Source organism: Danio aesculapii, chromosome 8 (genome assembly GCF_903798145.1).
Source record: "Danio aesculapii chromosome 8, fDanAes4.1, whole genome shotgun sequence".
Lineage (NCBI taxonomy): Eukaryota > Metazoa > Chordata > Actinopteri > Cypriniformes > Danionidae > Danio > Danio aesculapii.
In genome coordinates, this window is record NC_079442.1 from 13,248,274 (window position 1) to 13,264,119 (window position 15,846).

The window sequence follows — 15,846 nt, forward strand, 5'->3', positions numbered from 1 at the left end:
GAGTCCACAAAGTAGCGCAAATGGATTTGCTATTTAAACAATGTGGCACAAAATGTGAAAATGACAGTTGTGCTAGTATGAAAATAGCAACAAAGCGCACCAAACAGACCTTGCACCTTATTGCACTGGGTGCATGATAGAGCCCTATGTGGTAAGTGGTTCCTTGTATATGTCAGGCATGCATAACGTGCATTTGATGTTTTAATTAGAAAATGTGAAACATTTCTGTTACAAAAACAAATCGATCCACTTCTTAAGACGTGCATATGGGTGGGTTTGACTATGGATTTATGCACTTTTGGAAGTTTTATAATACATAAGAAGAGCCAGGATTTTTTTTAATTACTCCGACTGTGTTAGTCTGACAGAAAAAAATTATATACACCAAGAAATTATGAGTAATTTTTACTTTTTGACATCTAGTGCAGTGCTACCCACTGGTTTGAAATATACTTGCGGTGGTAGCTGGATTGAAAAGCACCTTTTATCCATGGCACATGGTTACCTACTTGCGACAAAAAAATAAATAAATTATTTTTATTATAGGTGAGCATATATAAATTTTTTAAATCTAGATTAATCTCACCTTAATCTTAGATTAATAGATTAATCTAGATTAAAATGGCTCATTTGAATTCTGCCAAATGCATTCAGAATATGTATGCTACCCAAATAATGATTAAAAACGGGTTTCTCAAGCCAGGTGGCGCATTAGACCAGGGGCTCATCTCCTGTTTCCAAAATGCATCACAAACTGCTTGAAAAACTGTTCTACTATGATAATTGGTGATGAAAATAAATTAAGTTCAATCAGATGTACTTGTGTTTACTAACTGTTTACTCAGTTAAACATGAATGTTGAACTGTAGGGCTACATAAGCTCAAAACAGCGATTTTTGATTACCTTAATCCAACTAAAGTCATAACTGAACTAAACAGAAATGGAATTAAGACGTAGAGTATGCAGATATTAGAGGCATTATTGAAGTAAACACCACGATCAAACTATTATCGTTATGTAGGACTTTCTGCCATATTTTCCGACAAGATACACAGACATACATACACACACATCACCAAATGCGGGCGTTTTTTTCTTTCCATTCGGTGTGCATTATTAAATTCCATAACACTCTCACCAGTCCTTACTCCTTATTTGCGTCTAATACCCCAGTTTGTCACGGGGGCATGAATGAAATGTTCATGAGTGATAGTGAAACTGCCGAACTGCAGTTAAAGTTACCTAAAATTACAGAAAACTCTAACATGAAAGCACTTCACGTAAACAAATTAATTATATTATAGTGTATTAAGGCAAATAACAAGATTATAGATGTCTTTGTAAGCGTAGTCAGTAGTGTCTTCGAAGTAAGTGAAAGATCCAGAAGGGCATCCTGCTCATTTCATCAGAAGGGCATTTTTTTGTCAGACGGCTCACCGGTCAGGTATACAGCCGCGCTTAAATATAAAGGTGAAAGTCATCATGGCTTGCGTAGAACAGACCCAGCTCCCAACTCAACTTTGAGAATAGATTAACGGCAATATTTATTTTTTTAATCGCCCGTCTCGCAGTAACGCAGCACGTTATCGCCGATAACGGCCCAACACAAATTTTTATTTATTTTACTCGGTTTCTTTTCAATGGGTTGAAGTTTTTTTAAAGACTTGAAATAAAAAAGAAATTCACTATTTGTTTTACTTTTATTCTATTGAGGAGCCATGTGCACCCACTAGCAGCTAAAATCTGCCGCTGACATTTTGTACAGTATTGGCAAAGCATGTTAGATATGTATAAAGTATGTAATATATCACCATCGTCAAATTAAAAATATATACAGCAAATGAGAAATAAATGACAAAGGAATAAAAACATCTTTGGAATAAAAATCTCTAAAAAGTATAATAATTACAAAAATAAAGCGAATGCATTAATTAACCATTTCTAATGGTGTACAAATATTTTGCAGCAAGTTTAGATGTATTTTCATCCTCTCTGAGAAAATAGAAAAGTTTATCTGAGACGTTTAGATGAAAGAATGAATTATTCAATGTTTCTCTTGGTCTTGGGGCTGTGCACGCGATGTCAGCTGTGAAGCCAAGCGAAAGTAAATCAGGCGTAAAATAAAAATGTAATGCAAAAACGCATGCAATTAATGACGAGATTAGAAAGCAAAACCAAAAGCTGAATCCCGGGCATTTAGGAGATTTTGAAACCCTGAACGGACGCATTTTTAAGTCCCAAAAAGGCGCATCTCTGTGGATCTCTGCAGAGCACGTGAGATTGTCTGTGGGAGCGTTGACAGTTCTCACGCACACACACACAAGGAAAAGTGGGAAACGTGTAGGGTGACTATTTTCCACTGGTTAATCGATCGCGGATGTTTGGCTATTGGGCAGATACAAAAAAAGTGTAAAAGGATGACAATAATATGATAATAATAATAAAAAAATGTCACCAAATATACTTAGGTGGCCGTTAATATACCTGGGCGGCCCGCCCAAGTAAAGTCTATGTGTGGAAAGTATTGCAGTGGTGCTGATGTAAACACATGCAAAAGGTTTTGGTTCTTAAAGTCACTACTGAGTATGCTTACATGAACCATCTTAATACAATTACAATGGGATTTTGGCAACTTCACCTTATGTAAAAGCAATAATTGCTAATAATCATAATTATATTAATTTAGGTGGTGTATGATGATTTTTATAATAAAATAACAGTATTCAGGGATGTAAACATCTTAATCATATTATTTAAATTGTGCATGTGCTCATGAGGGGGAAGGTACAGTGCCACTTTCAAAGCATTTCGCTGCTCCTGTGGTCAATCGTGGACTATTCGGTTGTTCGGTGACCAACAAGTTCACACAGTTCTATGAATGATATCCGTGACTAATGCTGAATTCTATTATGCTGAACACAACTCTCTGCTCCCTCATCCACAAATGCCGCACAGAATGTGATGGAATCGAAGGACAAAGCCAGCTGAAGTGGCATTTCTATGGCCCCGAAAATGTTTTTTTTTGCATTGGATGGAAATAATTTTAAACCGCAGTCAGTAACACTTACTGTGACTTACATGTGAATAGAGGTGATAAAAGTAACAGAATTCTACGGGAATAATCTAAATAATGGAAATTGCATGTAAACAGGATTAAGTGCTTTTGTCCTGACATATAGTAAACGCTATATTGTGATTAAGCCCTTGTTATTGCAAATAATAGCACTATTGGTGCACATTTGTTGCTATTTTCAGACCAGTGCAACTGTAATTTTTACAATTTGTACCAAATTATTTAAATAGCAAATCCATTTGCAGCATATTGTGGACTAAAGTGTGTGCTGGTCTAAAAAAAAGAGCTTTTAAGGTGCATTGTTGGCATGTTGCTATTTTGAGGAACTGAATTAGACTGCACCATAGACCAGAGCACATTAGTTGTCTGCCTATGCGGGTCCAAACACTTACACATTGCTTAATACACACAGGATGTACAGCAATACACAAATATCTTTACATTTGAAAAAAATTTAAGAATTGAATTGAAGAGTTTTCATCAGCTTTATTCAGTTTATTTATGACAATTTGCATTTGTATAATGCGATTATTATTAGTATTATTTATTATATGCATATTTATATTTAGCTCCACCATGAAAATGAAAGCACCTTTGATTAAGATACTCACAGGACTGGAATCTTTATTGGTATATAATACTAAAAGTTAAAAAAAAAATGTATTTTGAAAAATGCATTTCATAAAATAACAAAAAAAAGGGGCATCAGATGAGTCATGGGAAGATTATCTTTCCAAAAGTCATGATTGTTCTATCAACGCGAGACCGCTCAGAAATAGGAGATAAATATATACAGTGGAAGTCAGAATTATTAGCCCCCCTGAATTATTAGCCCCCTGTTTATTTTTTTCCCCAATTTCTGTTTAACGGAGAGAAGATTTTTTTCAACACACTTCTAAACATGATAGTTTTAATAACTCATTTCTAATAACTGATTTATTTTATCTTTGCCATGATGACAGTAAATAATATTTGACTAGATATTTTTCAAGACACATCTATACAGCTTAAAGTGACATTTAAAGGCTTATTTAGGTTAATTAGGTTAACTAGGCAGGTTAGGGTAATCAGGCAAGTTATTGTATAACGATGATTTGTTCTGTAGACTATCGAAAAAAAAATTACTACCTTAAAGGGGCTAATAATTTTGACCTTAAAATGTTTTTTAAAGAATATAAACAGCTTTTATTCTAGCTGAAATTAAAAAAATAAGACTTTCTCCAGAAGATAAAATATTATCAGACATTCAGTGAAAATTTCATTGATCTGTTAAACATCATTTGGAAATATTTAAAAAAATAAAATAAATCAAAGGGGGGCTAATAATTCTGACTTCAACTGTATATCACAGGCAGTATCTTTGTGTATGATATTAGCAAAGAAAATACATTTTACAAAATTGGAAATCAGATCACGTAGCTGTCTTTAAAACCTGGATTAGGAGTTTAAGTTACGTGTTGCCCATGGAAAAAATGCGATATGGGATGACAAACAAACTAACCATATTTTTTTAAATCTGGAACCCACTTATGTTTTATATCAGTAATGCTGACGTGTAACTCATTATAGGTGGGATTGGTTTGGCATACTGTATGTCAAGTTGTGGAGTCTACACATTTCTCTGTAAATTATATTTTTTTGTATATTTAATTAAAAAATTTTCTCTTATGCTTTCTGGATAATATTGTATTATGTTGTGTCCGACTGTTTGTGTATTGTGAAATGGCCCTTGTGCCCTTTTTTGTTTGTTTGTTCTGTTTATGTTATTGTTTATTTCTTATAACAATAAAAAGATTTTTTTAAAATAATAATAATAACAAAAAATAGTACTTTGAATAATGGGCTCTATGCACAGCTAGTTTTAAAGTCAACGATAAATTTGAGGTGAAAGCTTAAGGTGACTATTTTCATATTCACAAGGTTGCTTTTACAGCATCGATGTTGTAATGTAATTACAATACACTCAGTTAAATACACTTTAGCATTCATTTAGTTGTTCAAGCGTAAAACGAAATGGAAGACCATTGTAACCACTAGTGTTGTCAGAAGCAACAGGCTAGCACAGAAATTTCATTGAAAAAAACTAGGGTAAAATAAACAGACATATTTTAAAGACATGGCAGGGGGAAATGGAATTTAATGCAGTGCTTCTTGTCCGATCTGAGACCCACTTCATATCATATATCTAACAGGCAGTGAAGATCGCTGATTTTTAAAGAAATATATATATAAAATATAATAAAATAAAATTAAATAAGTCAGACTACAATCTCAGTGAAACTAAAACGAACACTGGTCTTCACTGTGTACAGTATGTATGTGAGTTTAAATCTACTTAACATGAGTACTACAATTTTTAATTAACGAGACAAAATGAGTGCAATTTGTAACTGTTTTATAGATTAAAAAGCCTTTTAAGATTGACCTAAAGAATCAAATAAAGCTCCAGACATGGCCCAAAGCAGGTAAAGTATTTAGTTACATGAGCTTCTGTGAACCCTGGGCAACCTAAAACTAACCTAAATCATCCAAACTCTATAACACTCCTGATTGCTAAAGCAGAATCTGGCAGCGTCACACCAAGAATGAAAGCTTTGTGCAAAAGTTGTGTAAATGTTGAGGACATCTGACCGCACCTCATAACAGTACTGTAAAAGCTTTCAGGCTCGAAGCATGCGCTCTCGCCTGCCTTCAAATGTTACTGAAATACGTCAGAATGTTTCCATTGTTGTTATGGAGAAGGAAAAAGTGCCTTTCATTACCACTAATGCTGTGCAAAGGACAAAAATCAAACTGTTTCACAGAAGGGAGAAAATAGATGTGTGTAAAAATAGAAATATTGTGACTAAGAAGCTTTAGAGAACATATAAAGAACAAAATAAGCCCTTAGGTTAAAGGGATAGTGAAAAATCTAAATTGCCTCATCGTTTATTCTCCCTTATGTGGTTGCAAAGCTTTATGAGTTTGTTTCTTCTGTTGAACCTAAAAAAGGTACTCTGGTGCTGGAGTGTTGCACCGTGCTGGATGCTGGGACCAACAGTAGGGTTATAGCGATACCATTAATTAATCTTACGATACTATACCAGCTGAAGTATTACGATACCAAGTAGTATAGCGATACTGTAATTTGTAACTGAAATTATAAAGAAGATTGTCAGAAATACTATATTTTATGTTATAATAAGCCTACGTGAATTTAAATCATAATTCTCTTAAGACCAAAAAGTATTATTTGCACCTCACTTGATCTAAAATTTATTCGTTCTTTTTGTTTACCTAGTAGACTGAACAACTGTAACTGAACAACAAAAAATACATTAAAATAAAGATACAAATTATACCCAATGAAATTTGTTACAAATTTTTTTCCAACAAAATTAGGCTATATGAAGTGGTCAAAAATTTTCAGTGTTTCCTGTTGCTATTTTGGGTTTTTCATCAATTTTTTTTTTCAGTCTCTGTTCTTTTTAAGAGATTGTGACAGTTGTTGTAGCTACTAAATTATATTAACAGGAACAGAAATTAACCGATTCAGATGTGCGTTCAAACTGAAGCATTAGAAAGCGTGCAATATTCTACCATAAAAGGCGCAAATTCTACAGTTTTGCAACCATAAAGGGCTCCACAGATCATTCAAATAAAATGGTCTATTGTTGCACAAACGTGTGAGCATTTTAGTGACTGTTCCACATCCAACATTATCTACTGTAGATAGACCATTAATTAGGATACTACCGTTTACAAACTACAATGGCACCGCCAGTATTTTGGAGCCATAGCATCGCGATACTATCATAGTACCGGTAAACCATGCAACCCTACTGGGACCAATCGACTTCCATAGTAGGAAACAAAATTACTATGGAAGTCAATGGGTTCCATAAACCAGCTTTTTATAAATATCTTCTTTTGCGTTCAACAGAAGAAAGAAACTTAAATAAAATTTGAAGAAGTGAAGGATGAATAAATTATGGCAACATTAAAATTTTGGGGTGTACTGTCCCTTTAAGACTTCTTTCTATTCTTCTAGACTTCTACAACCACAAATCAGAAAATAAAAAAGTTGTGATTCTAAATTTACTTTGACTTGTTCTTCACTGCAGACAAAACAACAAACATTATTCAATGTGTTCCTCGTCATTTTTTTTTTTGTTTGTTTTCAGTCTATGTTAAAAATAACAATAAAAAAAAGTATTGTAATTATGTTTTGTTACAGAAGCAGCATCTATGAAAGGTCTAGTCCTTTAGGAGCAAAGATGGGCCGAGGATTGCCAGTTTGCCAGCAAATATGTGAAAAAATATTGAAATGTTTAAAAACAATGTTCCTCAAAGAAAGATCGGAAGACATTTGGATATTTCACCTTTAACAGTACAGAACATCATTAAAAGATTCAATGAATCTGGAGGAATTTTAGTGCGTAAAGAACAAGGGAGCAAGCCTAACCTGAACAACCGTGCATTGATCCCTCAGGTGGCACTGCATCAAGAATCCTCATTCATCTATAAGCGAAATCACCACACGGCTATGGATTACTTTGGCAAACCTTTGTCAAGTCCCACAATATGTATTTTCATCTACAAATGCCAGTTAAAGCTGTATTGTGCCAAAAGGAAGCCCTATATTAACAGTGTCCAGAAGCACCGGTGACTTCTCTGGGTTCGGAAGCATAAATCAGTATTTCATTTATTTTTTGGGGAGAAATGGACACTGTGTGCTCCGGACCAAAGAGGAAAAGGAGCATCCAGACTATTACCAGCAACAAGTCCAAAAGCCAGGGTCTGTCATGGTATAGGGTTGTGTCAGTGCCCTTGGCAAAGATAACTTTCTTACACTTTCTTAGCACTTCAGTGATGCCCCATTAATGCTGAAAAGTACATAGAGAGCTCAATAAACTGCCTTCTTTTCCAGGGACACCCCTACATATTTCAACAAGACAATGCAAAACCCACAATTACAAAGTCCTGGCTGTGGAGGAAGAGGATACAAGTACTTGACTAGCCTGTCTGCAGTCCCGACCTGTCTCTAATAGAGAATGTGTGGTGCATTTTAAAGCGCAAAATGGGACAACAAAGACACCATACTGTTGCCCTCCTTCTTGTTTTGCAGGAATAATGGGACACAATTACACCTGAAACACTTCATTACTTTAGTCACTAAACGTCTTTTAAATGCTGTAAAAAGGCATGGCAAAATTACAAAGTGGAAAATGCTTTACTGTTCCAACTTTTTTTAAAATGTGTTGCATGAACGAAAATTGGAATACATGTTTATCTTGAAAAAGAAAAAAAATCATGAGGAACACATTAAATAATGTTTGTTGTATTGTCTAGATTAAATAATGCTTGTTGTAAGTCAAAATAAAATTAGAAATCACTCCTTTCTTTTTTTGTTTGCGTTTTCCATACTGTCCCAACTTTTTCTCATTTGGGATTGTTGCTTTTTGAATACATGTTTGTGAGAAAATGTTTTGTGAATACAGGTCCAGGTTTTCGAAGAAAACTGAGCAGGTATTGATATATAAATCTGAGTCATATGTTTTTTGGGTTAACTAAACCATGACTCACTTTTTCATGAGTAATTTTTGCAGTTTCAATAAATGGTCAATAAACTGTAAAATAGAAAGCAAAAACGCTTGACATTAAACAGTCATTCTGGCAAAATTCAAAATATAAATGCATTCGAATGACAAAATCTACAAAAAACTATTTGCTGGAAGAGTTTGGTCCCGTCCCGCCAAGGTTAATGACACAGCCAAATGGAAAGTTTAACATGGGAATGAACAAACCTGTCTCTTGGCTAATGAAGATGAGTCCTGCAGCATGTCCATAATGATTGGGAACAGCTCATCCATCCATTTCCTCATCTCCAGTCCACTCACCTGGAACATATTAAGGAGATAGACACACTTAAAAGCATTTCAACTAAATGAGCTTTCAGGCTCGACAGGCTATTTTCTCCAAGTGTAATGTAAAACACAAGTAAAAAGGTGGCTCTAGCCCATTGTTTAACAGCAACAGCTCCAGTCACATTCAATGTCATGATTTGTCTTGCTATTGTTCAGCACAGAGAAGAAAGCTTCAGACCCTGGTTTACTTCAAACTAAATCAAAGAATGAACTTATATTATATAATTTCGAACAAAATCCAGACAAAACAAAGTTTGTGTCGTTGAGCAGTGTTGGTTAAGTTACTTAAAAAAAAGTAAGTACTTTCTAAATACTAATTACGTCATAATTTTATTATTCATTCATTCATTTTAATTTGGCTAAGTTCCTTTATTCATCAGGGGTTGCCACAGCGGAATGAACTTATCCAGTTTATGTTTTACACAGCAGATGCCCTTCCAGCGGCAACCCAGTACTGTAAAAACATCCATACACACTCACACTACGGTCAATTTAGTTTATTTAATTCACCTAGAGCACATGTCTGGGAAACCAGAGCACCAGGAGGAAACCCACACAAACACCTGGAGAACATGCTAACTCCACACAGAAATGCCAACTGACCCAGCCGGGACTCCAACCTGCGACCTTCTTGCTGTGAAGCAACAATACTACTCACTGAGCCACCGTGTTACTCTATCATTGTATTAATTAAAAATATTTTTATACTTATAAAAAATATAAATAATTATAATTACTCTGCTGAAAAGTATTGTATTGACTCAATTAGTAACTAATTACTTCTTAAAATCCCTTTAACCCTCAACTGAAAAGAAAGTATGTGAATATTCAGCTGATTTTAAAGACGCACCTTTTCTCTTTCACTTTTAAACAAAACATTTTAATTTTAAGATCAATATTGATTTAAACAGAATAATTGTAATTAATTACAATATGCATAACTTGAATATATTAAAAATAACTGTACAGGGTTTAACAATAAGGACTGCCTGATGTCCCGGGGCCAGTGTGAGAGACGCTCGGGACAGTAGACAGGATTAGGCCAATGCTGCCTCGTCACTAAAATTTTATTTGTCGGCTATTTGTCAGTTGCGTCCAAATACAGTCTTAGCATCGAGAAACAGTTTTTTCCATGACCAAGTAACAACCAGTAGAGAGAATAAGCGGCAACATGACGGCAACATTAAATTATGAGGCTCAAAGAAATCATCTGTTTCTAACGTCTTGGAAACAGACATTTACGTGGGTACAACATAATGAAAAAAAATGAAGAGATGTTTTTTGTCAGTTTGGCAAGCCAGCCACTTTTTGTTTTGCAATAAAATACCTGCACATCTTCCATATTGCTATTTTTGTTAACATAACACAGTTGAATTTTGCTCATTATACATTTATTAAGGCTCATTATAACATTTTTTAAATATTTAAATTTGAGATTCACAGGTTTTTTGACACAATATTTAAAATAAGTGGCTGAGAAAACAGCTACAGTATTAAGTTTTTTATTTTGGTGGGGCTAATGAAAATTTTGGCCAATTAAAAATCGATAGGGCCAGTATAAAAAAGCCTTAGAATTGAACCCTGCAGTAATATCAATACTTAAAAATGAACAGTAATCCTTTACTGCGGCTGGAAGTCCATCCGTCATAAAAACACATGCCAAAGTAATTGGCAGTTCATTCCACTATGGCAAAGGAAAGTGTGTGAGCAATCCCTTACTTTACTTTTTCACCTAAAAAGTAATGTAATATAATTACAGTAGTGCGTTACTTAGCAACTGGTGTTGAGTTTGTTTGGCAGTTTGAAACAGCTCACCAAAGCAAACTTAAGCAGGTCGTACACCGGAAGCGCCGCGTCACGGCGCCCACATGACAGTTAAAAGTATCACACACCAGACGCGCACATTCGCATGATATTTAACATGAAACTAATCAGATGGCGCTCTGTGGTGCGGCAGAGAAATGAACAGTGCCCTGAGTCGCGGCGCTTCTGGTGTGTGACCCCCTTTACTGGGGGACTTTGCCTTCACTCAACACACAACAAACACTGAGCTACCATTGGTCCGCAGTGATTACACAATCAGTGGGTTTGTTCAGGAACATGGAGGTCAGACAGGAGAACAACATCCAAAACAGCAACATTAGCCACATGAATACACTGGAGAGTGCAGTAGCTGAGCTGGTGCAGATGTATTCGCACCTGAATGATCGCTTGCGGAGAGATTTGAAATAGGACTGCACAATAATGGAAAAACATGCGATATTACTGTTGAATTTTGCGACAGCAATTTTTCTTGTAATAAAACATTTGCCTACAGAAAAGCAATTTTTATAAGCTTTTTAAAAACCTTTATCTTATAGGACAGTGTAGTGTAGACAGGATATTGTGGTAAGCAGAGAAAGAGTGGAAGGATCGGCAAAAGGATCTTGAGTCCGGAATCAAACTCAGGTCGCCATGAGCATCTTGGTGCTACATGTTGACGCACTAAACACTAGGCTATTGGGTCTAAAATAAAGAGGTAACAATGGATATTTTTCTGATCTAATAAACGTTTCTGATCTAAAAAAAAAAACTGTTAACGTGCAAACATTAGGACACTACAAATGAAAATGAAAACTTGGGCAAATAACCTGACTCCTATTCAGGGCCGTGCACAGGGTGGTGGCCTGGTGGCTAGAGCCACTGCCCCTCTGCCCTTATTGGCTGAAGTGCCCATCTCAGCCTGTATACTCTCCCTCCAACGCGTCCGTGCCCCGCCCCTCCAGTGATTCCGGTAATCCCCGTCTCCACTTCAGAGTCCGGCCCAGAATTTTAATTTCGGTGTATTCCTAAAATAAATTTTGAAAGTAATTTATTGCTCTGTGATATGAATATCCCTTATACTATTGTCACGATAAAGGTAATTTTTCAATATACTGTAAAGTTCATGGGAGTATGCCCAACCAGTGCACATGTGTTTTGTGGACTTGGAGAAGGCATTCAACCGTGTCCCCAGTGGCATTCTGTGGAGGGTGCACTGGGAGTCAGAGGCGCTCTGTTAAGGGTCGTCTCGTCCCTGTACGAACAGAGTAGGAGTTTGGTTCGCCTTGCTGGCAATAAGTCAGACTTGTTTCCAGTGCACGTTGGACTCCGGTAGGGCTGCCCTTTGTCACCAATTCTGTTCATAATTTTTATGGACAGAATTTCAAAGCGCAGCCTTGGGCTGGAGGGGGTCCGGTTCGGGGACCACAGGATCTCATCTCTGTTATTCGCAGACGATGTTGTTCTGTTGGCTTCATCGAACATGGACTGGGGTGGTTTGCTGACGAGTGTGACGCGGCTGGGATGAAAATCAGCACCTCCAAGTCCGAGGGTATGGTGCTCAACCGGAAAAAGGTGGTCCAGGGTGGAGGAAAGTTCTTACCCCAGGTGGAGGAGTTCAAGTATCTTGGGGTTTTGTTCACGAGTGAGGGAAGAATGGAATGTGAGATTGACAGGCAGATTGGTGCAGCGGCAGCAGTAATGCGGTCGATGTACCAGTCCTTTGTGGTAAAGTAGCTAAGCCGAAAGGCAAAGCTCTCGATTTACCGGTCAATTTGTGTTCCTACTCTCACCAAAAAGGAAAAGATCTCGGATACAATCGGCTGAAATGAGTTTCCTTCGCAGGGTGGCAGGGCGCACCCTTTGAGATAGGGTGAGGAGCTCTGTCACCTGGGAGAAGCTCAAAGTAGAGTCGCTGCTCCTCCACATCGAGAGAAGTCAGCTGAGGTGGCTCAGGCATCTGTTTCGGATGCCTCCTGCATGCCTACCTAGTGAGGTATTCCAGGCAACTCCCACCGGGAGGAGGCCTCGGGGAAGACCCAGGACACGCTGGAGAGACTCTCTCGGGTGGCCTGGAAACGCCTCGGGATCCCCCCGGAGGAGCTGGAGGCAGTGTCTGACGAAAGGGGAGGTCTGGGGTTCTCTCCTAAGACTGCTGCCCCTGCGACCCAGCTCCGAAAAAGTGGTTGAAAATGAATGAATGAACTGTAAAGTTGAAAGACTTGTATAGGGTCACACACTGGGCAAGAAGCCCACCTTGTCATGTCAACTTTTTATGAGTTTGCGAACACCAGCAGCACCATTCTGTGTTTGTTCGTGGTAAATAGAAAGCAATGTAAAGATGTTGTGTGCCCCGGTTTGCCAGATGTTTATTAACTGTTCTTCTCTCTCAGCCACCATTGTTGTGTTTAGTATTACACGCAAGCAGTGTGACACCTTTACAACCCCTCCTATTGCAGCACTGTGGTGTAGTAGTGTTCAAAACAGCATACCGCCACTCAACCTTTTCAAGAATCTTTTTGCCCTCAAACAACAAACGACAAAGAACTTACTTTGAAGTACACCAGGAATTTGACAGCTTTTTGTATTGAAGATGAGGTAAAAAGATTAGGCTAGAAAATGATCTGTTACCTGGGCAAGTTCTCCAATAGTAGCCAAAACACTGATGACAACTCCAGGGTTTGGATCGGGATCTTTTAGCTTTAAGATGAGGGCCTGTGTGAAGAACCGAAATGGCCAGAAGAGTGTATTTAGTCACACTTTAGGAACATAAAATTTACATCAAGAAAAAAAAGTAAAGTCATCTTAATAATTGTAATACATTTTTGGCAATAGTCAAAAATACATGGTTTGAGTCAAAATAATTGATTTTTCTTTTATGACAATTTTTGAAAAATATCAAGTAGACATCACGTTCAATGAAGACATTTTGCAACTTTCTTACCATAAATATATTAAAAATGAAAAACAATATTAGTAATATTCATGGCGAAGAACTGAATTTTGACAACTTTAAAGATGATTTATACATACATACATATATATATACACACACACACACACACACACACACACATATATATACACATATTTATATATATATATATATATATACACATATTTATATATTTATATATATATATATATATATATATATATATATATATATATATATATATATATATATATATATATATATAAATCATCTTTAAAGTTGTCAAAACTCGTGTTTATATGTATATATATATATATTTATTATATATATATATACACGGTGATTAAAAAAAGAATACCACAAATATGAAAATCAAGAACTCTGCAAAGAAAAGGAGATCTAAGCTCTTTCTGTCGTCGATTTAAGGAAGCTCTGAAGTTTTGAAATACTTTGTTAAGTACTCTTCACATTGATTAATTACCCAAGGTTTCATCATGTTTCTTTGATTAAATATTAAATACAGACTTTCAAAGTTGTGGTATTGTTTAGTGATCACCCTAAATTTTATTATATGTTGAACTCTCAGATTCCAAATTTCAAATAAATGTATCTCTGCTAAATATTGTCCCATCTCAAACTATACATCAATGGAAAGTATACATATTCAGCTTTCGTGTGATGTATCGCCATTTACAAAAATTGACACGAATGATTGGTTTTGTGGTCCAGAATCACATATCTGAAAATGTCGTTTTTTTATTTTTTATTTCTTAATTGAGTCAGCAACCACTTTACAAAATAGCATTGAACTATCCTACATTATATGCCCTTTTGTAATGAAATGTATCACTTATGTATGTGTGTAATTAAAATGATTGAAAAAGATATTAAAATATTGCTTACAGTGTACTTTAAGAATGTAAATATTGCTTTTATAAATGCTGTGTATTAAAATTTGAAAGCCCTCGTTTTGAAATGAACATATCATTAGGAAAGAAACTGTCTACAGACATATACAATACATTTCACAACTACCCCCAAAACATGTTTAGGAAACAAAAGGACACAACTGTACCTTGAGAATGGGCTCCATGTATGGGCGAATAAGTCTGGGGGCATTGGAAACCAAGTGACCCAGCATGCGGGCACTCTGCTCTTTGTTTCGGCCCACTCCACTATGTTCCAGCTCAGTCAGAATCTGTACAGAGTTTGAAGAGTTACACTTTATATTGCTGCTCCCTTTTAGACTATGAAGTTACGTTGCAATCACATCTCTACAACCCCAACTAAATCTAAATCTAGCCAGCAGAATGTCTGTTGGAGGACCGTCCATATGAAATGTAAATACTGTCACCATTTACTCACCTTTGACTTATTCCAAACCAGTTTGATGTTTTTTTTTTTTTATTTAACTTGAAAGAAGATATTTCACAGAATGTTGGAAAAACGATAACCATTAACATTTATAGTTGGAAAAAATAAATACTTACCGGTTTCCAACTTTCTTCAAAATATCTTCTGTGTTACTTCAAAGAATGTTGGAAACCGGTAATTATTCATCCATAGTTGGAAAATCAAATACTATGCCAGTCAATGGTTACCGGTTTCTAAAATTTTTCAAACTATCTTCTTTTGTGTTTCTTCAAAGAATGTTCAAAGCTGGTAATCATTCATCTATAGTTGGCAAACCAAATACAATGCAAATCGATGGTAAATGGCTTCAAACCATTCTTCAAATTATCTTCCTTTGTGTTATTTCAAAGAATGTTGGAAACCGGTAATCATTAATCTATAGTTAGAAAAACAAATACTATGCAAGTCAATGGTTACCGCTTTTCAGCATTCTTCGAAATATCGTCTTTTGTGTTATTTCAAAGAATGTTGAAAGCTAGTAATCATTCATCTGTAGTTAGAAAAACAAATACTATGCAAGTCAGTGGTAACCGATTTCGAACTATTCTTCAAAATATCTTATCTTGTGTTATTCTGATGGCGGACCAATAAGCAAGGTAAGCAGCTGCTTAGGGCCCCAGGGAGTTAGGGGGCCCCGATCAATGCCAAGAAGCCTGTAGTAATCAAATTTTCTATGATATGTTGTAAAATTTGTCTATAACCATCGAGATTTTAATGT

At 36.0% G+C, this 15,846-nt stretch overlaps 1 protein-coding gene across 1 annotated transcript in view; it reads right to left on the reverse strand.

Moving 5' to 3' along the window:
* Positions 1–15,846, reverse strand: part of mtor (mechanistic target of rapamycin kinase) — a 269,916-nt gene that overhangs the window by 226,026 nt on the left and 28,044 nt on the right. Inside the window, exons 14-16 of the mRNA XM_056463247.1 lie at positions 14,791–14,913; positions 13,412–13,495; positions 8,861–8,953 (exon numbers count right to left, since the gene is read on the reverse strand). Coding sequence (XP_056319222.1) covers positions 8,861–8,953; positions 13,412–13,495; positions 14,791–14,913 — 300 coding nt within the window. The remainder of the gene's footprint in view (positions 1–8,860; positions 8,954–13,411; positions 13,496–14,790; positions 14,914–15,846) is intronic.